The sequence below is a fragment of the Crocodylus porosus genome, unplaced genomic scaffold, assembly GCF_001723895.1.
Source record: "Crocodylus porosus isolate Cpor-Errol unplaced genomic scaffold, CroPor_comp1, whole genome shotgun sequence".
NCBI lineage: Eukaryota > Metazoa > Chordata > Crocodylia > Crocodylidae > Crocodylus > Crocodylus porosus.
Window position 1 is genome coordinate 13,218,783 of NW_017728921.1, and position 25,410 is coordinate 13,244,192.

At 43.1% G+C, this 25,410-nt stretch overlaps 1 protein-coding gene across 1 annotated transcript in view; it reads right to left on the bottom strand.

Moving 5' to 3' along the window:
* Nucleotides 1–510: 510 nt before the first annotated feature.
* Nucleotides 511–25,410, bottom strand: part of TANGO2 (transport and golgi organization 2 homolog) — a 75,129-nt gene continuing 50,229 nt past the window's right edge. Inside the window, exons 7-10 of the mRNA XM_019539022.1 lie at nt 10,388–10,458; nt 6,798–6,951; nt 4,643–4,747; nt 511–1,273 (exon numbers count right to left, since the gene is read on the bottom strand). Of these exons, the coding sequence (XP_019394567.1) occupies nt 1,153–1,273; nt 4,643–4,747; nt 6,798–6,951; nt 10,388–10,458 (451 nt within the window). The 3' untranslated portion in view covers nt 511–1,152. The remainder of the gene's footprint in view (nt 1,274–4,642; nt 4,748–6,797; nt 6,952–10,387; nt 10,459–25,410) is intronic.

The following is a 25,410-nucleotide window of genomic DNA, read 5'->3' on the forward strand; positions in this document are numbered from 1 at the left end:
TACTATTCGACTCCCTGCTGGGAAATAAAACAAGGGGACAAAAGATAGATGGTCAGACTGCAGGAACACAAGGTGCCACAAGAGCGAGCACAAGAACCCCTCACTTCAGAGGCAGAGCACATCATGCTCTGTGATGTTTTAGTTGCTCCTGAATGAAATAGCTAAATAGCACAGACCCAAACTCCAACTTCACGACCCCCCCAAATAAGTATTAGATGCAACGATAAAGAGTACAGAATAAATCACTGTACTGTTGAAGGAAATGAAGAACAAAGCCCTGCTTCCCCGAGGCAGAGCATTACACCTCTGTTGTATGGGAAAGTTCATATGTTACTAGAACATATAATGCTGCAAACATAATGCACACTCACTGATACGCATACCCCAAGCTCAGGAAAACCCTAATGGCCTGTTGAAGGGACACTGACAGGTTTTGTAAAAACCTTGAATATATAGGAATTTTAAAATCAACAGAAACAACACTCTCCCTCTTATAAATTCTTCTGCAGATTTTTTTTTGGAATCAGATGAACATATTTCCAGGCACCGTTTCCAGCCATCCCCCTACGTAGTTGTGCCAGTGCCCAGCGGGATGAGAAAAATCAACTACACAGATATGGAACTGCTTAGCTGACTTTCTCCATCTACGCTGAGTGAAGTGCCTACAGTGCAAACAAGTTCAATTAGCAAAACTAATGAAAGTTAGATCTTGAAAACTGACTTTAACCATCTTGGACCTGATCTTCCAAGGTGATGTATACCATCTGTTTGGCCTTAAATCACAGGCACACAAGTACTTCCCAGGACCAGGCAGAACAGATACCAACAGTGGTACTTTTCAATATGATTTTAGCCTGGCAATGTCCCTTTTAAGCTTAAAGTTAAAATAAAGAATTGCATAATAACAAATACATTTGTTCATTCAGCTACAGTTTAGAGTAAAAAAAGTTGCCCCTTTTCCCGCCCTTTTTGGTTTTGTGCAAAAAGTTTTGAGTGGTTGCTAGGGTGTGCTACTGGTTTAAATAAACTTATGCTTTTTTTTTTTTTTTTTTTGCTGTCTCTGGATTCTGGGGGCTGGCACAAAGCCTTTATTGGAGTTCAGTGGCTTGTTCTCTTGTTTCTTTTATCAGGATCCATTCAAATGGAAAGTTGTTAGGTCTGCAGTTTGAATTGATAGGTGCTCGTTTTCCATTGGTTGATATCTGCATCAAGCATGGTGCGCTCTGTGAAAGTAACTTGTCCTTCTGCATCAATGAGGATGACTGTATTAGTCCTGAAATAAAAAAGTGAGGGGGGGGTGGGGAAAAAGGCTTTGCTGTTGTTTAACCATTTACACAAATATTTCTTGGGCTTATAATTTGGTCCATTAGGTTTCCTTTTGATCATGTCAACATCACAGAAATAGGTCAGAGATGAAAATTCAGATTGGAAGGAGGAGGACTAATAGCAGTTTTTCTTTCCCTTTCAATCCACTGAATCAAGGTCTGTAGTGTTTTGCTTCATTGCTGCACTTATTAACTCAACCAACACACAGGACTGCAGGCTGATGGATAAGGTGTATAATAAATAGAGAAGACTAATTACAAGCTTTTTAATTACCGAGTGTATTCAAGTTAGTTTGAAACCAAAAATAATTTTTACCTGGCAGCATTTTGTTGGCACACATATCATCAGATCCATATAGCCTTGATGTTTGTTTATACTTGCTTACCTCTTCCCTTTGATCTCAAATGCCTATACAAGCCTCTACTGAGGATACCACTAATCAGTACCCAAGGATACTGGGTAAGGTCATAAAAACAACCCGTTTCCATCTTTAGGAACAATACTTCTCAGAACGATTCCTGTATATGGAGGTGAAACCCTTCTTTCAAAAGTTTTACACCAGTGTAATTTCACTAACTTCAGTCTAAAAAAATCCACAGAAAAAACAGGTAGGGCATGTGAAAACCTGAGAACAGTTTGCTCTGGCCTTGATTCTCCATCCTAATAGTACAGGTATAAAATCACAGGAATGCCCAGGGACATAGGCATACTGCTCAATTGTCCCATATTTCACATCTAAATTAATCCTGTTTTTACACAAGTTAGCAATTGAATCTCCCAATTCAACTGGGGGAAGAGGCAATCAGCGCTTTGGGTTCCTTGTTTAGCTTTACCATTGATTCTGTGACCACAGCCAGATTCGTTCATTGCTGTTAATCATTCTAAAAGGGTACAGTGCCTTTATGTTTCATGACCTGTTTAAAAGGGGGCTTGGAGACTGTTGCATGAAGAGGGCCATGGTGTACAAAGAACAAAATCTATATTAAGAACAAAATGGAAACTGTAGCCATAAAAATAGTTAGACTAGTTCCACAGACATACTGTTAATGTTTCCTAAACTTCCTTCTCCGTCTCGTTCCAAGGGAATAATTCTACATATTTCTCCATTTGCCCTCCTTCAATCTTCCAATCCCAGCGACCTCAAAATACATTGTGTTAGCAGCTCTTTTTCATCACATCAATGGCAATTTCAGCAGAGATGCCTTTCACCAGTAGATCTCAAGAGCAACCATGTCATTTTACAGAGGGGAGACTGAGGGACCGAAGGGGGAAGCATTTTGCCTGTGGTTGCCCAGCAGACTAATTCAGAGCCAGGAAAAGAATCCTGGTTTTCTAAATCTCAGTCCAATTTGTAATTTGCTTAAGCTGAGTTGTCAACTTTAAACCAGCTCCAAGTATCAGAGGGCAATGAGACTAACCAGAATGGATTTGGGGAAACAAAGTGACTGATGTACTGGGAATAAGTCAAAACTACTTCAAGATACTTCAGGACAATCTAGTGTTGCTTCTCCTTTCCCCAAAACAGGCAGAATTTAACCAGCAATACACAAAAACAGAAAATCTCTCTCTATGCGCCACTTTAGGACTTGAGAGTCCCATAAAAGAAACATAGCCAAAAGGCTGCATTTGAAATACATTTTGCACATATTTTATTCTACATCGAACCAGTGGCCTGCATTTTGCAATGGCTTTTCAGCCAGACCCCAATACTATTTAGAGGTTATGAAGTTAGTCTTTCAAAAGCCCTTGCTGAAATGGGTGCAGGCTATTCTGGAGACACCCTTTTGCTCATCAATCTACTAAGACACCTAAGCCCTTTGGGCAGGGGGCTGGACTCGATCTCCCGAGGTCCCTTCCAGCCCTAATGTCTATGAAATCTATGAAGTTGGGTAGAAAAAAAACCACTTGGGAGCACCCCAAAAGATCTCAATGTTATCTGCCTTTCCTCTTGCTTCCAAGATGTCAGGCCTGAATGTAATGCTGGGGTGTGCACTCAGGGCCTCTCAAAGGTTTCTTTGGGGCATCTGAGTTGGTAGAGCTTGTCTGGTCAGCGATGATCAGGAGGGAAACCATATAACCAGGCCATTAGTAGAGAGGCAGCCTGGCAACAAGGCATACTAAAGATACAATGGCAGGAAAAATGGCAAAAAGGAAAGCGGGACAACAAAATGTAAGATGGAACTTAAAACAGAAAAAAGGATGTGGGGCTGAGGATGAAGGGACATTCGTGGAGGCTTCAAGGAAAAAAAGTAGCTCCTCTTCCCCCCACTCTCTTTAAAACACATGCAGGACAGGCAAAATACTCTTGATCTTTCTTTATGGGAAACTAGTGCCTGAATTGGTAACCTTCAATATTCAGTGGTTTTCTCAGAGGGGAGGGGTAACTGAATGATGAAAGAAGATTTGAGGGGCTGGGACGTATACAGGCATCATCTCTTTGTATGTATATGAAACTGCAGCGGTAAGTTTGTGTGTATGGGAGCGATGGCCATCTGCATTCTTCTAGACCAGGGATGCTCAACCTTTTTCCACAGGGGACTGGATAGGGAGTGCCTAGTTCATCTGCAGGCCAGATCCAGCTGCTGGTCCAATCCTGTACCCAGCATTTGCATGGCAGGGCTTCATCTGGCCACATGGGATGTGGGAAGCTGGGGGCAGCCTGACCCCAACCCAGCCCCACAGGGCAGGGGTTTGGGGGAGGAAGGGAACATAGCCCAGTCCCAATCGGGACATGCTGGGGGAGGGGGGAGCGGCCCGGCACTGACCTGCCACAGGGCTTGGGATTTGAGAATTTGGCAGCAAGGGAGGGTAGCTGTATTACTTGCCACCTTTTCCCCACCACATTTCCCAACCTGTGGGGAGCCCTGCAGGCTGGATGCCATGTCTTCACGGGCTGCATTTGGCCTGCGTGCTGGAGGTTGAGCGCCCCTGTTCTAGACTGCTGACCTGTGTTTTGCACAGTACTCACAGCCTAATATACACAAAACACCATCTTGAACTTAAAGGAAAAGATTGGATAGCTTAAAACAGACAAAAAATAAAACAGCTAATGTTATTAATAAGTGGTATGGCAAATCTTAAGTCAGGTACCAAAGGATAAATGTCAAGCAAAAGCCACGTCAGAAAACTGAGGAATAAAAAAAATGAGAATATAGGAAGATACTTTGCTCCATTACAGCTGATAAATATTTATACTCCAAGTTTACAGGCAGTACAGGAATGTGTTCCATGGTCCTGAATGTTAAGGTTTATGGCAGCATTTGACTTAAGATGGGCTTAATACAGTAATCACTTTATTTTGCCTCATTTACTTCACCTTGTTCCATAGCCTGGACTACGAACACACACAGCTGCATACTTGTTCAGTATAGGCCGTATGTAGTCCTGTCCTTGGTCCTCAATTGCAGGGTCTGGTAACTGCCTGAAAAACAAACCGCACTTGTACTCACCCAGCATTACTGAAAACAATTTCTCCAACACCGACTACCCATAATCAACCCATAGCTTGGAAATAACAATAAAAACAAGGTTGTCAATGCGTCTCTGCAGAAACTGGAAAGCAAAGAACTGAAGATTAACATAGCTTGTGAGCTCTTTCACAGAGAGAATTTCTTCATGTCTTGAACTTTGTTTCATCAGCTTTCAACCTTTAAAAATATATTCCGTATCTTGACAGTCCTCTCCCCATCATTACTATTCCTTTCTTTCTACATTCCTACTTTCTCCAGAAATCTGTAATAAAACTTAAGGTCAAACAACTAGGAGGTGCATCACACAAACAAATATTATGCAGTTAGATAATAGGGGCTGTCTCTTGCCTCTTGAACATAGCAGGCAGGTCTTACTGCAAGAATCTTGGGGGAGGGACTTAGAAATTTCTACAGAAATACCCTTAATCAAATTTAACAAAAATGGAGTTTGCAGAGGATTTCACAGCAAAAGACAAGCCTGTGTCCAACCATGAAACAACAACAACTCCATCATAAAGTTTGGAAATATTTAGAAAGAGGACCTAGGTGTAAAACATTATGTTCTATGAACAGGAATTAATAATACCTTTGGTGGGGTGTTGAGCAGTGTGTATGGTCAGATAGAACCTGTAGAACTGGAAAGACATGCATGTCTCTTTCCTCCTGTCCATACCATTAGCACATTCCCTCAAATGTGAAGGAAAAATGTAGCTTGGTATTTCAGTATCCCAATCTGGAGAAGTTCAACTACAGTTCCCTGCACCCTATCATTGTGTGTGGCACTCTACTTTCTCCCACAGCTCAGGTTTCTGCCTTCCCCAGTGAACCAACTCGTGGCAGGTTCTATTAGAGAGAGAAATGCAAGTTCACCAACTGTTTGCCACATGAGAAACATGAGTGAAGAGGGTAGAAAGAAACAGGATACGGACTAATTCAGCCCTGCCTCTCTAGAATCTTTTCCAGATGCACTGTGAGGTGATACTGTTTGACCTCTACAGTAAAAAAGCTGCTTAACTGAGGTCACCCTCAGACTAGGCAGGAGAGAAGGGAAGAATACAAATTCAGGGTACTTACCTGAGCAGGAAAGGAGTTTCTAGGGTGCCACCATTCATGGCACAAACAGGGGAAGTGGTGGTAAAGGGGGATTGCTGTAGAAATTAATTGCATTCAATATACCTTTACAAAGCCTATACAATTAATGCATCCGAAACATCTTCATTATCATAGGCTGCTCTGGAAATTCTCAGCCATAGATTTATAATTTTGAACCTTAATGCTGTCTTAATAAATATCCATCTCATAACCAGAGACACTTAGATAACGAGGTTATTCTGATGAATAGAAACCTTGGGCGCACGTGTATTTTAAGTGTGGGTCTGGTGCAAGTCACTGCTAAACAATGCAGCATAGCAATTCCTCAAAGCATCCCAGTGTTTTTGATTTGTAGTACTGAATGCATGGCAAAATGGAGCTTAAAATATCTAAACAGATGCATTAATTAAAACTCATAGTTCACTTTTTCTAAAGCCCTTGTCTTACCCTGGGAGATTTATTTTGACTTTTAAGTTTTGAAATACCACACACGCACACACTTACATTTTGCGTTTACTGGGTTTAAAATGACAAAGATTGGGGAACTTTGCGTCCATGTTTAAAAAACTGCTCCTTCTGCTTAGTTGGTGGTCTGTATCAGTAAGTGTTACAGTCCTCTTATGCAGGAAGCAACAGTGCTGCATACAAACGCTCCTATGATATAACAGGCCAAATTCAGGCCACACAAGGGGCTGCTCAACACAGGAAAGTTATTGTGCAGTAAGGTAGGTGTGAATTTAGAGCATACTAACAGCTTGGCATTAAGTCCCAAAATGGACACACTTAATGTGCACAAAGCACACTAACTTTTCCACACAGTTAAGTCCTTATTGTACACATAAAAAAAGGCTATGTGAGCTTTAAAATATCTGCATAGCATTGCTTGTAAACTGTAAGCAGTGTTCTTACGGCTCTTGATTATTCATCACTTTAATGAGCTCCTTCACCAGGTCTTCTTTGGTAAGGTCCTGACTTTGCTTGATCACGTCTGTGAAAAGCTGCTTGCCATACTGAAGTTTTTTCCATGGAGTATCCAAGAAAGAATTACTCAGTCCGTAGACTCCTATATATTGAAACAAAAAATAAAATCTGGGGCAGGCAAGAGTGTTTGTAGTAAGTATTTCCACAGAGGGCAGAAAGTTTACATATAAGCACCATAGCTAAAAAACAAAAGAAGCTACCACCATCTCATTCTTCATGGGTTGAAGAAGGGGGATATAAATTAAGTCTTGTTGGCAAAATTCATCATGGACCTTATATCATTTTGTTGGAATGATTTGCTTACATTTAGCATTTCAATGATCCTCGACCCTGATTTTACCTCAAATACACTAATGGGCATTTACCGATGTGGTAAAAGAAAGCAGAGAATTGCAATAAAAAGTCAGTTAATATAAAGCCTGATTTCTAGAGGCTTAGCTCTTAATAAAACACCTAACCATTTCTCCTTGTTTTGGGTCATAAAAATTTTAGTCTGACAGTTTTATTGGGCATGGGAGGTAGGGGTGGAGGACGGAAGAGAAATCTAGGCATCATTGTACTATGGGTACTAAATATAAACTGAATGGTAGGTTTTTGCCACTGCTATTAATTAAGTATAGGTTGAGATGTAAAATCAAATGCAATAATCAAGAAGAGATTTTTCAGGAACAAAAACACTGTAATAGAAATATCAGTACATATATAACCTAAATATGAAACAATCCTTATAAACTGTGACACAGCAGATACTGTATGAAAAATAAAACCAACAATGCCTCCAGCTTTAAATACCATAGAATAAATGGAAGGTGGAATCATGACGAGGTTATGCGATAACTATTTTAAAAAATAAGGAAAAAAAAGGTTCATACATTCACAGAACCTTCCCTGTGAATCCTTTTAGCTGCATTTTACCCGTGTGCCTGCTAGCATATTTCCAAAAGAATAGGACCTTAGTTAGAAAGGATTTGCTGGTGATTTACAGTTGTCAGATACAGATTCCACCACTTTTAATCTCATTCAAATGATTCCCCAGCTAATCTTTTTATCATTAGGTATGCTATAAAACGTATGCCCCGCTACTAGGCAGGAGATTGGAGCCCTCCTAAAGCACGTTAAGCTATGCTTATGTATTCCACTGTGTTAACATTAAGTGGTTTTATTTGCTTCTTCGTTTTATTCTAATCCACATTTGCAGCAATTACTGTAAACCACTGGTCTGGTAATTTATAAAAAAAAAAAAAAGTATCCTTAGAATTACTTAGTGCATTTTGCAATCCAGTCTTTTCCAGTTTATCCCTTTTAATCATATCATTTATTTCTCTCTCAGATATGAGTCTTGAATACAACTGCAAAGCAACACTCAGTGGTGACAGCAGGGAGGTTTCTTCTCACTGGTGCCCTACATTTCCTGGCAACTGGCCAACAGCACAATGTGAAGATACTCCAAAATTTAGCTCTCCCTTAGGAGGCCGCATCTATAGAGAACAAACTCTGTTGATGCATGGAGATCAGGGATGGCGCTGCTAGATTCTGCAGATATCCAGTTTTCATAACGCTTTTTCTTTTTTCTCCACTGCAGCAGAAAAAGTCACTAGTGTTTCAGGACAGCATTAATATAAAAAACTCACTATAAAACATATATTCCTATGTTCTGTAACTGTCTAGGTATCTCACATTTTGAATATTCTTTATAAAAAGAAATAAAGCAGTTTTTTAAACTTAGGCCCATATCCTGGTTGCTTTCTTTCCACTCATTCTCTTTTACCTGTTAACAGTTGCCACCATGACAGCCATGTGTTCATTTAAAGCAGGGATGGGCAAAATATGGCCTGTGGGCTGGATCTGGCCCATGGAGGGTCTTTTTTTTGGCTGGCGGTGGGTCCTTTGGTCCTGCCTGGTCCAGGTGCTGCCCAGCCCATGGTGTATCACGCTACCTCCTGGGCATGCAGCAGAGCTGGCATGGCTCTGCAGCTGGATTGGCTTTCTAGGGTGACCGCGGCTCCTTCCAGCTGCTGCTACCACTGGCCCCAGCCCTATGGTACTGGTGGGGACCTGTGCGCACAGCCCCGACCCTGGCCTGCTCCAGACTCGGCCCAGCAGAGCAGACCAGTTGGAACCCGTGTGCCCAGCTCCAACCGGACCATCCTGTGCCTGCCCTGGACCGCCTGTCCACGCTGAGCAGCAGCAGCAGGGCAGAAGGTGCTGCTCTGTGCAGGGGAAAAGTGACCCTTCCCCCTCACTACTGCTAGGGGCTTCTTGCTGCAGCCACCCAGAGCCCATGCCCAGGCTGCCCTGCAGCTCCTCTGCACTGCCACTGCTGCCTGGAAGTGGCAGCGACAGTGGTAGAGGACCAGCAAGGCAGCCTGGGCACCAGCTGCAAGAAGAATGGCCCAGCAGTGGCAAGGGTGGGTGGGTGCTTTTCCCTCAGGCCCACCAGCAGTTTCTGCCCACCTGCTGCCACTGCTCAGCACGGGTGGGAGAGTCCAGAGCGGGTGCAGAGCAGGCTGGCTGTGCTTGTGGGTCCCCATCAGTACCACAGGGCTGCATTTGCTGTTCCTGAAAGCAACAGCTTGACGCGACAAATAGGTACTGAGCAAGCTCCTTCTGAATTTTTCCCTGCAACACTTCCTATAATCCAGTTCTGGGCTTCTTCTAAGATCATGCCAAACAATATTATATTGGATTAATTGGAAGCCATGTAGTGCGAAAGGTACAGATACAAAATAGGTGGCCTTCAAGTTTGTAAATACATATTTTCATTTAAAATGCTTAGGAACTACCAGCCTAATTTCAGGTTTGCTTCTCAGCATTCATTTAAGCATTTTAACTATTATTTTAGTCTTTTTAACCACAAACATTATGAAAAGCAATATAATGCCACCGACAAAACTCAGAGCAACTGTGGCACAAAACATAGTTCAAATAAACAGTGGTTTTATTTGCTACAGAATGGTCTTAATGACATCAGCTGGGGGAGAGCATGGAATGAATGTGAGAATTTGCAAATGTCTTGAAATTACTGCAACAGCATGAGGAATGTTCAAAAGAGCTCCACATTTGCATAACTTACTCCTAGAAGCAAATTTCTCTTAATGACTTCAAATGATCCCAATGGGAGTTTTACCATTATGTCAGCGTCAGCCAAGTTAGGCCAAGTACTTTTCTGAACATGCCACTGCTGGAGTTATAAACCCTGGTCTTGCAATCACATCTCTGTGGGTTGGGCCTAGAATCCCATGACTGCCCTGGGGATCCAGCTGTAGGGAGCCAGTGACAGGACTGGGTGACTGCAAAAGCCTCCTTAGGAAGCACTGCATCATTGAGGGAATTGCCTCAAATGGATTTTAAAACAATTTTAAAGCAAGAAGGTCTCAGAGTAATTCCAACTATTCAAACACCTAACCAGGAGCAATCTCCTGCAATTTTCCCTCTTTGTAAATAAACATTTAGAGCACAGATGCATTTTGTGTCTCTCTAAAGCAATATTATTTACAACCTTAAGAAAATAAGCCTACCCGGATTCAGGAAGATAGGTTCTGGTTCTCCTTTGTTTCCGTAGTAGCAAATTACATCTCCCTTGGTGGTACTAAAAAAAAAGAAAAAAAAAAGAGAGATTCTCTTTGCAAAATGGCAACTTGTATCTTTGATTAAGTTCTAATTTCAGGCAATCTTCTACACAGCAAGACATTTTCTCCATTATTATTATTAATACAATTTGGCTCCATAGTCCTGAGATCAGTTGATGAGTTACACTGCCCTCCTCCTTCCCTTCAGACTCCCATGCAAAGTACTCACACCGATCTCACAATTAAGTGTCATTCTAAAGGAATACTAATAAAAGTGAAAGTCTACTGCACAGAAAGCTTTGCAGCTTGGCTCAGGAGAAGTTTGAGCGCTCCAAATAAGCAGAGATTCAATTACTTGATAAGTGTTGCATTTTATTTCTTCCCCATCCGTCTTCAAAAGAACAATCCACAGAGGCAAACAACACAATTTCTCTGTTGTTTCATTTAAATCTCTAGTGTGGTCTGGAAAGCAGGTCACTGTCGGGCGTTTTACTTGACAAAAGTCATTTGTAGATCCACTCCGAAAAACAATGGCAAGTACTTTTCTTTTTTAACAAAAAAGAACGATACAAGTCTTCAGATCACTTTCAATGAACTGTAGTTACCGGCTGGAAGCGCTATGTATTTCTAACACCACTAGAGGAACAGCTTAGCAGAAAGACCTTGGAACAGCATCCAGACAAGAAGCCTTGTTTAAGGGCAGCCCCACAATGTAACTAATGATAACCCTTTTGCTTGGCAGAGCAGAGATCAGCATATTTGCATGGAGATCAGCTCCTTGACTGAACAAAATTGAATTCTTAAATAACATTGTAAGTGGTAGCAGCCTGTCAAATTCGAGTCAAGTATTAAGGAGGATGGGGGAAAATAAATCAGGCAAGTCATCAGTTCAAGACTTGTACCTCTTGTGCGAGGGGGAGGGGAAAATAAAATTTTTTTAAGAAGTCATGAATTGCCATTAGATGGTTCATTCCCAACATCCTTCAATCCTGTCTGCTGACACAAAGGCAATTCCTCACCTTGCTGTCAGTTTATTGGCCTGGACACAGCTATGAGATCATATCATGCTGTATTCACTCCAGTGATTTACTTATTATTTACAACGAAAACAGGCATTGCTCTAGTCACCAACAAATAAATTACAAGTGTAGCAGAGGTTTTCATTTATTATATACAAGCCTCAAAGTCTAGCTGAGGAGACAGGTTCTTTTTTTGGACAAAAACTTGTAGTAAAATTGAATGTTGCATGAATAACAACACGCAGCAGACAAACCATCTCCAATCCCTCGTTTTTCTAGCAGGTAAAAGATTTTTTTTTTGTTTTTTTGTTTTTAAAGTGATGCGATGCAAACAAGAGTCAGTTGGACACAGCCTCATTAACAAAAATGCAATGTGCTGGAAGTAAAGTTGCTTGTGCATAAATTAACACCTGGTACATGAAGTCTAACAAAGGAATGGTTCTTTTATTCAGCTATTTATAATTCTCAAGCAGCTCCTGTGCACAGTATCTAAAATTTCCTTCCCAAGATCATCAAAATGAAAACAAAACAAAACAAAAACAATGTTCTACATAATTATGTAAGGAAGAAAATATTAGGGGATGGAGACAAAAAGCAAAACCAAAAATCATCTCTTTGATCCTACTAATGCCTTTTCTATTTTAGGTATCCAGTTAGCATGTGCACTAAGAAGGGGGCAGTTTTCACTGACCCAGCTTATGCTCTGTTGGCTAAAAGACTCCTGATATTTCAGTTGTTAATCTAGCTAATGTTAGCACTGAGACACTGTCTGGACTTTTCCCATCCTTTCTCCTATTTTTAGATGTTTTATAAATATTTACTTTCAACACAACTCTACTGCAGATAGAGAAGGCTGACAGTTCAACTCCAGTCCAGGCTAATAAGACGACTTGATATCATCTCACGGCAGTTTAGCCGTCATCCCCGTTCTCAACAGACAGGTTGCTGCATCAGAAGCATGACTACTAGCTTCAATGCTAGGAGCCTTGGCAGAAGCCTCCCTTACCTTATGAAAATGCTTCTACCACAAGGACTGCCCTATGCTCTATTAATCTCTATTTTTTCCATGGAACTGGACTACTTGCAGTATATGCCAGATTCAAAAAAAAAATGAAGTTCTTGTATTTCTTCTTCAAAATGTAAAAGCTTCATGCTATAACCATTTCTCTATTTGATTTGATTTTTGTTTTAATAAAATAAAATGCAGTCTTTACATACAGAGTTGCTGGTTTGGTGGAAGTAAGGTGAAATCAGACTCCTTCTACGCTTTCACTGTTGCTAGCACATATAAATAACATTCATTTTCTTGACAGGCAACAGTTATGAGTTACTACTTCCATCTTCATAACAGTCCTCTAGAACCAAACTCCAGCAAGTTTTAATTAAATTGAGGTGAAAATACTGTGTCCAAATGCATTGGCATGACACCGTCCAACACTACTGGGGCCTCTGGATATTGCTGTAATAAGTTAATAAATAAAAAAAGTTAGGAAGCCCTCAAGTTACATTTGCTTCATTTTTACAAATGGCTTCAATACCAACCTTTGAGACATCTATACTGTGAAGCAATTTCAGTGGCATTCAAGAGATGCGATTCAACTGACTCCACTACCGTGCTCCTGGTGTTAACACAAAAATAACTACTAAGATTTCAGGAAAGCCATTGGCTGGTCTGGAAAACATGACACTGAAAAGTCAGCATCCGAAGACAACCAAGAAAGCGCAGTTCAGGTACATAGGGAATGCTTTACAAGGAAAAGCTTTAAGAACTAAATATGTTCAGCCTAAGAGGCCTGCAAGAGAATTTGAGTTATGTTTTTCCAACACCTGAACTGAAGTGGATCCCGTAAGGAACCAGGCAGAAATCAGTTCACAGTAGGGGAAGTGAACTAGAACAAGTACAAGCTAGCTATCAAAAAAGGCTTTTTACACCCCCAAAACACCTTAAGTAACCTATATGGCACCCTGCCAGAGGTGCACAGGATGGATTATAGGCAGCTATGATTCTTGCTACATTCTTTCTCTTTCTACAATTAACTGTTATACAACACAGAGGCAATGCTGTTCCATGCAGCCAGCATGCCTGAAAGACTTCAGAGAAGAAAAAAAAAGGCAGTCACTTACATGTGTGGGCATTGACATTCACTACCACCTTTCATATGCCATTTGCGATCCTTCCCCCAATTATTTTTGGCCCCTTCTTCTCTTACAATCTATCCCACCCGCCACCCAAACTTTGACTGCTTTCCCAAGTCTTCTGGGAAACGTTATGGTTTTGTCCACTGCCACTTGTCCTGGCAACAGCACTCAGTTACTGTTTCTCCAAGCCTCATCCTCATTATCCCTTAAGAAACCTAAAATCTTCAGTAGTCATGATTTTCTGTTCAGCACATTTCTCATACATACTCACCTTACACAAGTAATGACAAGTATCTTGGGTCACAGGATAAAATATTTGGTCACTGCTGCATTTTTTTTCTTAATAATCTTCACTCAGCTAAGTCTGAAGTTGAATCTCAAGGGAAACAATTATTTGCACTTAAGTTTATGTTTTTAATCCAACAATGCCAATGTTGTACAAATACTTGAGCACCCTTCTTCCCCATTTATAAACAAGGGAAATGGAGGCACCATTAATTCATGCAACTTGCCCACGCAACTTTGGTGGCAGAGCTGGGACTAGAATCAAAAGCACCCAACTCCCAGTTCAGAGTTTTAACCAAATACGGTCAATAAAAATTCAGCACGATTGTGTTCACCGATGCCTTGGAAACAGACACGCTCTTCCCTATCCCACATGAAGAATACCAAGCATGGAACCGAGGTCCCTTCCAGCCCTGATATCTATGAAATCTATGACCAGAGGAGATTCATCCAAGAACCTGAATTAACAGCAATCTGGTTTAATTACCAGGAGAAAGCATTTTAAGTTTCATCTCTAGGACTTGCAACGGTCTCTTCTTTGACCAACCCAAATCCAAATTTGCTAATTCTCTTTCGAACTGCACCAATATATAGAGTCCATATCGTATCAGCATCGATCAGCTTTTTCTGGCTGATGTGGCCAAAAATGTCACCAATAAATGCCATATGCGTGCGTGCAGCCACAGCATGCAGAGGGGCAGGAATGCAGCCCAGCAGCCTGGAGAGCAGTGTGCCTGGTAAGTCTTTGGGGGTGGGAGGAGGGAGTGTGAAGGGGCAGAAAGAGGTCCCACAGTGAGGGAGGGAGGGAGGAAGTGGAGCAGGAGCTACCCAGCCATGGTAGGGTGGGGTGGAGCCACAGGTAGCTCATCTGAGTGTGGAGGGGTGGCAGCTCCCGCTGCTGCATGCACCCCTGGGGGAGGCATATGTCCCCCAGATTTGTGTGCGGGGCAAGGGCAGGCTCCCCACTGCAGGCTTGGGAGCTATACTGGCCTCTTCCCAGCAGGGGGGCTGGGCCAGGGCTTTGCATGGGGTGGCAGGGTTACAGGAGAGGGCGCTGTAACCCACCCTGTAGCTCCCCTCCCAGTGCCATCCTGGCCCAGCCCCCCCTCCAGAAAGAGGCCAGCACAGCCCCTGGCCTTAAGCCACAGCCTGCCTTCACCCCGTCCACAAGTCTGGGTGGCACATGCCCCCATGACTCCCCTGAGGGGTGCATGCAGCTGTGGGAGCCGCGCCCCCGCCCAAACCCCGGCAAGACACCTGCGGCTCCATCCCACAAAAAAAAAAAAAATCTTTAATTGGTGCACCTCTAATTCTCATAGTGTTATGAAAACCGACTCACTCCCAGCAAGGCTCCTTTGGCAATAATCACAAATGATGGGGGAGTTGTGCTTTGGGAAAGAGTTAATATTCTGAATATTGATCTATTTTTTAAATTAATATTTAAAAAAATATGCCCAGACCTTGAAATGGGAGTGCCTCAAAAAGAAAAGGATGACAGCTTTATTTGATCCACAGCCCAAGATCTAGTTCAACACTCCTCCTGTCTCACCTTCCTTCTTCCCCAGTATTTTTCTCTCTCTCTGACAATGCACTAAGACAAACAAGATCTGCCCCATCTCAATACATCAAGTTATGGCTTGATGTTTAGTAAATATGTTCACATCCCTCAGTAAAGAAACCACACATTTCAAAAAAGGTCACGGGTTTCCTTTTCATCACTTGGAAGGCATGCATTAGGAGTACTCAATCTGTAATAAGACTGAGTGAGAATAGATGGAAAAAATGAGAGAGGAGAAAAATAAATAAAAACAAGTGTTCCACCAATTCACAATTTGAACGTTCAGGTTTTTTGTCCTGTCCCCCCTTCTAACACAAGATGCATCTTTGGAATTTAAGCCTATTTATGGAACTTGGCAGAGTCTAACAGTTTTTCTTCTTTAGAGGTAGTAGACAGACTTGAGGAAACTTGTAAACTACTACTGAAATCAACTTCTGCGTGTATATGTATTTAGAAAAAAAATGTAACATTTCTTAGACAAAGGGGGCAACGTGGGATTTAAGGTGGAGAAAATTCTGTTGTTAACTAGTGTTGGAAGGAGAATTCAGAATGAATAACTTATCATTTTCATCTATTTCCTGAAAACATTTTAATACTTGTTAATTTGAAGTTATAAAAGATGGCAATTTTTGGTCTGCAATTTGCTTATGAGGAGTTAATGCAAGCAGGCAAGATTCAAGCTATTTTGCCTGGACATATGAATGAAACAACCTCTATTTCCTGGTTGGAAGCACATAATTATTAGAATCTAGTTAACAGGGAAAAAATTCTGTAAAGATCACAAATACTCATTTACTTTGCTATTTCAGTAAACAACTTCTGCCAATTCATTTGATTACAGAAATAGTTACATAAGGAGGAAACAAAGGAGACAAGAATAGACGAGCAGACATACACACAGACACAGGACACGACCATGTTCTCTTTAAGGCAATGAACAACAAAAAACTTTTACTACCTTTTCTTGCTACTAGCACCTTAAGTCATTGCATGGCTAAGCCAGATGGATTCTGACAGATTCTCTAGGCATTTAGCTATGAGTGCTATAGGCTCTCAGGTTTTTTTTTTTGTTAGTTTTAGTTTGAAAACAAACAAACAAACTTAAAACCACCTGAAAGCCCGCAGCACTTATTCAGCTTCTAGAATTCAGGTCCAAGACGTGGCTATTGTTTTACGGCTTCTTTGAAAACCTGATTCACTGATTATATGGTTACACAAGTGAAATAGTATATTGGAATTGTCAGGAATTACGGGCATTACCAACACCTCAGAAGATGAGAAGAATTTATTACATCAAGCGGCCTGTACTTAAAAGGAACTCCGACTTCAGTGGCTAGCGTATTTGACCATTTCAAATCTTACCTGGCAGAAGGCATAGTTTCATAGTTGGTAGGGTTGGAAGGGGCCTAAGCAGATCATCAAGTCCAACCCCCTGCTGTGGGCAGGAAAGGATGCTGGGGTCAAATGACCCCAGCTAGGTCTAGCCTCCTTTTGAAGGGTAGTGGCAAGCACCACTTCCAGTGGAAGTTGGTTCCAGCTCTTAGCCGCCCTGACTGTGAACAAGTGCCTTCTGATGTCTAGCCTGAATCTACTCTCGGTCAACTTATGGCTGTTGTTCCTTGTTACCCCTGGCAGTGGTCAGGCGAACAGGGACTCTCCCATTGCCTGCTGGTCCCCCTTGGCAAGTTTATGGGTGGCCACCAGATCCCCTCTTAGCCTTCTCTTCTGGAGGCTGAACAGGTTCAGGTCCTACAGCCTCTCCCCATAGGGCCTGCCCTGCTGCCCCCGATCATGCAAGTGGCCCTCCTCTGGACCCTCTCGATGCTATCTACATCCCTCCTGAAGCGAGGCGCCCAGAACTGGATGCATGACTCCAACTGTGGCCTGACCAGTGTCGCATAGAGGGGGAGGATCACCTCCTTAGACCTGCTCGTGATGCATCTGTGGATGCATGACAAGGTGCAGCTGGCCTTACTGACCACTTCCCCACACTGTTGGCCCATATTCATCTTGGAATCAATAGTGACACCAAGATCCTTTTCTGTCTCTGTGCTGACAAGAAGGGAGTTCCCCAGCTCATAGGCAGGCTGCTGGTTCTTCCCCTCAAGGTGGAATACCTTGCACTTGTCAGTATTGAAACCCATCCTATTCTCATCCGCCCACCTCTGTAACCTGTCCAGATCTAGTTATAGCCTGTCCTTCTCTTCTAGCGTGCTAACTTCTCCCCACATCTTAGTGTCACCTGCGGACTTGAACAGGGTGCTTTTCACCCCCTCATCCAAGGCACCGATGAAGATATTGAACAGTGCGGGCCTGAGGACTGAGCCCTGGGGGATCCCATTGCCCACATCCCTCTAGGTCAAAAATGACCCATCCACCACCACTCTCTGGGTGCGGCCCTCCAGCAAATTTGTGACCCATCTGACTGTGTAGGCATCAACACCACAGTCACCTAATTTTTTAATGAGAGACACTGTCAAAGACCTTCCTAAAATCCATAAAGACTATGTCCACTGCGACACCTGCGTCCAAGGCTTTTGTGACCTGGTCGTAGAAGGCCACCAGGTTGGTCTGACAGGACCTGCCTCTAATGAATCCATATTGATCATCTCTAAGCATAATCTCCCCTGCTGGCCCTTTGCAGACGTGCTCCTGGATAATTTTCTCAAGGAGCTTCCCCACGACCGAGGTAAGACTAACAGACCTATAGTTTCCTGGGTCCTCTTTCCTCCCTTTTTTGAAAGTGAGGACCACATTGGCCCTATTCCAGTCCTCTGGCACCTCACCAGAGCACCAGGAGTACTCGTAAAGCTGTGCCAGGGGTCCTGCAATGACCTCTGCCAATTCCCTAAGCACTCTGGGGTGAAGATCATCAGGACCTGCTGATCTGAACATGTCTAGTCCCTCCAGAAGTTCCCTGACTAGGTCCTCACTGACCCTGGGCCTGGCTGTCCCTCCCCTGGGTCCATCCAGATTCTCAGTGGCGGGGGAGAAAATGTCCCTGTCTTTGCTCAGAAAAATGGAAGAAAAGAATCTGTTAAAGAGATTAGCTTTGTTGTCTGGTGCTACCACTGGATTACCAAGCATGTCCTGAAGAGGTCCCACATTACTTGGTACCTTCTTTTTACCCCCTATGCATTTAAAAAAGGACTTATTGTTATCTTTGATCTGGGTCGCTAGTCCCAGTTCCATCTCTGCCTTAGCCTTCCTAACAGCCCCCCCCTACAATCTTGAGCCAAGGAGGTATAATTGGGTATACACCTTTTTGGCTTTGAGACATTCATGGATGCTTTTGGTAAGCCATGGGGGGGGCGCTTTTGAGCACTCTTGCCCACTTTGATCCGTGTGCGGATTGTCACCCTTTGAGCTTCGAGGATCATCTCCTTAAGGAACGACCACTCTTCTTGGACTCCCAATTCCCCTCCCCTCTGGGACCTCAGTGCCTCCCCGACTAGTCTCCTTACCTCACTGAAATCCACCCTCCTGAAGTCCAGGGCTGCTGCCTTGGTGCAGGCCTTTGACACCCTGTGCTGGATGGTGAATTCCAGTAGGTGATGATCGCTATCGCCCAGGTGGTCGAGCACCTGCAACTGAGGTGGTGACGGCCATTCAGCACCAGGTGCACTTGGACCTTCACAAAACCCTATGCAATTTCCAGCCTAGATTCCAGAATTGTGTCTTGAGGAGAAAATCTGCTGCTGCTCAAGATATTACATCCCTGCTAAATTAGCTTTGATTAGGATCAAATGACCATTTTAGTCCATCTAAACCTCCCACCAACTTTTGATATAGTTGACCACAGTCACTGAAAGACTAGTTTAAGGAATATTGTGATGAGTTTGGATCTGCCCTGTAACTACACCTAGAGCACTGACTCCCACTGGTAGCAATTAAGGAAAGTGTTTTTTATGGTATTCTCTGGAACTTGCTCATTGCCTATATCACAGGTGTCAACCCCATCCTGCTCTGTGGGCCAGATCCAGATGTGGTGGCAGCAGAAGTTAAAGCAGGTGTTGCTTACCCCCTGGTGCTGACATATGCTGCCAGTGGGGATCCATGCCCAGATTTTTGGTGGTAGGCCCCATCCCCACTTGCCCTCTTCTCAAATCCCTGGCTCCTATGGGAGTCCCTACAGGTCAGCTGAGAGCAATCCATGAGTTGGATCCAGGTCGCAGGTCATATTCTTGGCACTTCTGCCCTAGGTTATTCAATCCACATATTAAAATCTTCTCTGGGAAATCCTTTCTAAGAATCAGATAAGGTTTCTTATGAAATGTTGATATATAAACACTTCTTCTAGAGATACGGTATGTTTATTCACCTCTTGAAGAAATGCTTGGATAGTATTCCCAGGCCTCAAGCCTGAGGAAACAAACTTAACACTTAGAAATTATAAGACTTCATAGTCTTGCTTACTGAGGGGAATAAATGGATGCACTGGGTTCAGTTTCACGGTGTCACTATCAACCACACTCTTTCTACAAAAATGTCAGACATCTGCAAAGCACTTTTAACCCAATTGTGGAATATGCAAAGACTATACCCATATTTCTTTCAACTATAATATCTACCCTCATGACCATGGGGCCTGACTGCTCTAATAAGGCTCCCAGCAGTACTTCCTCATGATCTGGATCTCATTCAGGCTGCTGCAGCACATTTGCACACAGTGTCAAGTAACTGATCCTATTCCACCCACCTGAGGTTCTTTACACTAGGTTCCTGTAAGGGCAGATGATTGACTAGCTTAACACTGACCTTAGCAATGCAAGACCTGCCCATACTGTATTTTTGTGCTATGCTTGTACTAATGCTACGATGAACTCCAACAGCAACTACAAAGGACTAACAAGCTGAAGAGCAGGGATGGGCAAACTGTGACCTGTGGGCCACATCCAGCCCATGGAGGGACTCTGTGTGGCCCACGGTGGGTCCTTTGGTCCCACCTGGTCCAGGCGCTGTCCTGCTACTCTCTGGGCATGCAGTGGGGCTGAGGCAGCTCTGCCCTTCTAGGCAGCCCAGGTGGCGTCATCTCCTTCCACAATACTGGTGGTGACCTGCACACGCAGCCCCAACCCCGGCTTGCCCCACGCCTGCTCCGGACCACCTGCCCATGCTGAGCAGTGGCAACAGCCTGTGCCTGGGCTGCCCTGCCTTTCCTCTGCACAGTCATTGTTACAGGCTCTGGGCGGCTGCAGCAAGAAGGGCCTGGCAGTGGTGAGGAGCAGTTTTTGCCCCCATGCTGAGCAGCAGCTTCTGCCTGCCTACCATAGCTGTTGCCACGAGAAGCACCTGGCAGCGACAAGGAGGGGCTACTTTTCCCTTGGGCCAAGCAGCAGTTTCTGCCCAGACGCTACCGGTGCTGCTGTTCAGCAAGGGCAGGTGAGTCCAGAGCAGGTGCAGGGTGGGTCAGCGCTGGGTGTGTGGGTTTGGCCGGTCCACTCCACTGGCCCAAATCTAGAGAGGGCATGGGGCAGGCTGGGGTTGAGCCTGTGCATGTGGGTCCCTGCCACTACTGTGGGGCTAGGGCCAGCAGTGGTGGCATCCAGAAGGAGCCACCACTGCCACCACCTGGGCTGCCTAGAAAGGTGGGGCAGGCCAGGTGCTGTTGGCGGTGGTGCATGGGCTCCGTGCTGTTGCGGAGGGGCGGGGGGAAGAAGGGAAAGTGAAGGGGTGCTGAATGGCCTGCGACAGCTCCCCAGAACTGCCTATATGGCTGGTGGGTAAAAATAATTGCCCACCCTTGCTGAAGAGGCTACTTTTGCTTTCTTGGCTCCAGCCATGTGGCATTGGTCAATGTTACAAAAATCTGCAGACGCAGAAAAGGATCCTGTGGCTCCTACCTAGTTGTTGCATCTTCCCTATGCAATGGTTTAGGGGAAAACAAGCAAACAAAGCAAGCACCAGAATGTATCCTTTTAGTTTCGGTCTCAGGTGTCCAAAGGTTTTATGGAAACCTCTGTTATGCTGGAGCTACTGGAGCTGGGGAGAGGTGGAAAAGAAATGCAACTAAAACCTACCAGACACTATTACAGCTAGTTAAATATGGACAGAAGAGGCATCCAGGACAGAGATGGTGCAGCAAGTTCCCACTCGACAGAAGAAAAGACTATTCTAGATCTTAGAAAACATGCCAATTACTATCCAAACCTCCATAGTATTCTGATCATGACTGCTTTTTCCAGCAATTTTTTTCCCCCCTTGCAGTGGCCTATTTTATCATTAAGGCAGATCTACCACCTGGAACCTGTCTTCTTTCATTTCTGAGTTTTCCCACCGTGAATTGCTTAGGTGGGCATGTGCTACTTTTGTTAGCATGTAAAAAACAAAGCAGTAGCATTATGGGATGTTTTAATTTTAGGGAGGAAAAAAGAGAATCGCCTGATCAGATCTGAATATTTCTCAAGAAATATTTTTGCTTAAGAAAAAGCAAAGAAATCATACTGCATTGCCACCCTTTCTATATCACAGTATTCCTGAATTCTGCATTTACAGCCCACCAACAGGGCTGTAACAGGCAATTAGAGATTCAATTATTTCAAAATATAGATGGCACAGCCTGCATTAAATCTTAGGGCTGAAGAGTTTGAGGAACTTACCATTTACAGACATCATTTGGTAGCCAAGAAAATGAGAAGAAATTTACTCCGAGCTACTCATTTTGCTTCTATGGGTAAAACACCCTTACGTTTGACAGATGCAGCAATGAAACAAATGAATTTGATTATGCACATCCCACTTTGCATGGTGATATGCTTTGCTCCAGCTATTTATTTATACAAAACTGTAGCTATACCAACCGCTCCTCATAAACAAGTTCTGGGCATAGCAGTAGAACTAAAAAAACCAAACCAAGAAAATCAAAAAACCAAACCCACACATGCACATCAAGCTGTAGGGACTGTAGTGCTCTCCTCTGAAACACAAGATCAATAAAGTGTGGTGCTCAATGAAAAGGAAGAATCATCTGGATTATTTTACAGCTCCTTGGAGATCTTTTTGGTGACTAGTGTATTGTTTTATACACTGTAAATATTTCATGGGCTAAGAGAATAAGACAAAATTTGTTAGTAAAGATCACAGAAAGCATTACATTTTTTTAAATGTACCAACAGCTTTAGTGGCTTCATCAATGTATGAATACTCTGTTTAGACTGGCAACCTTGGGGAAAAAGCCAAAAACTGTACTAGAGGGGCTTCCAAGAGACATCAGATGGTCCCATATTTCTGGAAGTCTCTAAGGGTAAAATCCCCCCAACATTTTAATTAGCAGGTAGGAGGGATTCAGAAGCCCACACGTACAGCTGTAAGTTATGCCTTACCATAAGAGAGACCTCATGACGAATAAGAAGTTACTACCAACTTCCTTTATTGATAGCCTTTAGTGTGAAAGGAATATTAACATCCACCATCTGCTTTGAGATTCTTGCAACCCGGTAATGCAGCAGTAAGGTTCCCTAGAGTTTAACAAAAAAGATGAGGAGTACATACAAACCACAGGGTCACTAATTCAGGACATCTGTATCTTATTGGTTCTACATTCCACATTTTCCCAGACGTGCATTTTCTATTACACATACCTCAACCATAAAGCTGCTGCTGCCTTACAAGGGGAATTGTTTTGTCAAATAAAAATAGGGAAAGAGACTGACATCTTCCAAGAGAGTTCTTGAATGGGGATGCTTCAAAAATTAAGCTCAATGTGCCAATCAGCTACTCCTTCTAATGTGCTACTTTAATGTGCTACTCAGCCACCCCTTATATTTCTACTGTTTACAGCTACTTGGTACTGAAGCCCAGTGGTGGAAGTCAGTATGAAACATCCCTGCTAACTTGATCACAGCAATATCCTCCCAAACCCAGGCTAGCCTCCTGCAGGGCAGGAAGCCTCAAAGAGCTTTCATTTTCCTCTCCAGCTCTACAGAGATACCAGTTTTGCTGCGGAAGTGATAAAGGTGAAATTACTGAAGTGATGGACAATAACACAGGCCAGTACTTGCATTTCTTAAAATCCAGCTGTAATTGACAGCAGCAAGAAAAGAAAAATCAAGTTTGCATAAAGATGTACTTTTAGAAACCCTCCTTCCTTAAAATATAAGCAATAGTAAATAATCTACGCAGCAAATCTTAGTGATATGTGGCTTCATAGCAGCAATATGCTATTCAAAATTTATCATTCAGAATTAGTTCCCGACAAAGATGTAATCTAAGCAGAGCTGTCCTTCGCACCTGCTTTGCCTCTGCATTTTAAGACAATGCCTTGTTACACTCAATAGTAATTTAACAGAAAGCAAAAGGTAATGAGGCACAAGAGGGTGTGGTTACTAGGAGATAATCATACCCCTGAGGCACCCTAAACTCGAATCCTGTAACACTGTGAATATTTTCCCAATAACCACAAAGCCTGGATTGTTTCACAGTTAATGTAAAATGTGTGTACGTTTATTTTTTGTGCAATGAAAAAGATGAAGTTGGCAGTTTAAAACTGCTGAACAGCGGTTTCAGCTGAGCTGAAATGCAGATTAATTTACTTTTTCAGAATGCTCACGAGGTGATCAGAATACCTCCTTTTTGTTCAAAATCTCTTTAACAAATAGTTTTCACACGGTACCCTAGGCACACCATACAGAAGACAGCTGACAGCATTCTCAGCTATTTTTCAGAGCACAAAGCTGGCACTAGATTTGCTGGCAAATATTTCTACCATGTCACTGTAGTGTTGCTCAATTTTTTATTTTTATTTTTTAAGGAGCTGGTGGCCGTGGGAGGAAAGGGGGCGGGGGGAGAAACAGTGCTTCCATGTCTCATTTCAGAACATTTTCCCCCTGACAGTAGCATGTGGGATGATCCATTTAATCACGAGATTCCCACTGGACTGAGCACGGAAGCATTATCACAGAGCATTTAATGAAGGTGGCATTGCAGGGCTAGGCACAGTATAGTCAGTCCCCTGGGCTCATGATTAAGCCATGGGGTGAGGTAGATTTGCCAGGGTTAAGGTGGCACAGGAGGAGCTGTGGGCATAGGAAGATGTTTAAACAAGCTGATGAAGAGCCATGCATGATATCTGCCCCTGCTATATATCCAGTCCATACCAGCAATTTGACCCCATCCTACTTTCAAAACCCTCCAAGACTCTTCCACTCCAAACACCCTCAACCATACTCCGTAAACAGCTGGTAAAAATCCCATATGTGTAACCAGTGATCGTGCTCCGCACATTCAGATGGGTAATTCCAGGTTTCTAAACTCGGGTCACACTGTCCAAGATATTTTAAGGAATCCATAGCTTCTCTAGTAAACAGATGTACAAGTTACTTCCATTCTGTTGCCATTATTACTGCATCGTAGTGTAGTAATGGTGGCATGTGATGAAGTGACTAGACTTCAGTGTAAATAGTATTTCTCAGCTATTTGCTGTTTCAGCAGCTGTAATGTTTCAACTGCAGTCCAGTCCCAACTGTCACCAACTCAGGATCAAAACCTACCCATTATTAATCAAATGGGGCACCAAGACAACATGCCTACTTTTCATGTTTCCTATAGAGATACAACATTACTGTAACAGGAAACGTCAGAAAACCTTTATTCAAGAACTTTTTTTTCCTGGCTTAACTTAATACTTGGACAGTACCAGAAGATGAAACTTGTCCTCTTCGTGGAAAAAAATGATTCTACACAGATTTGGGTATTGACTAACTTCATAGTTTCCAGATATGGCATTTGTCAAATTCTCTAAGCAGGAAGCCAGAAAACAGGGCTCGCACCTTCAGTTTATCATCCAGAGCCATCTTTGTTGCACTCTTTGCCTTACAGAATTCCAGTGAAATGGTGACATACCAGCCCAGCATTAATTTAGAGCTATCAATAGAACCACAGCCTAGGGAGAAAGATATAATAGGTTTTCTGAAGAAGGTAGTAAGGACTTGCACTGATGGTTGGCAACTCAGACCTGGGCTTAACCCCAGTTT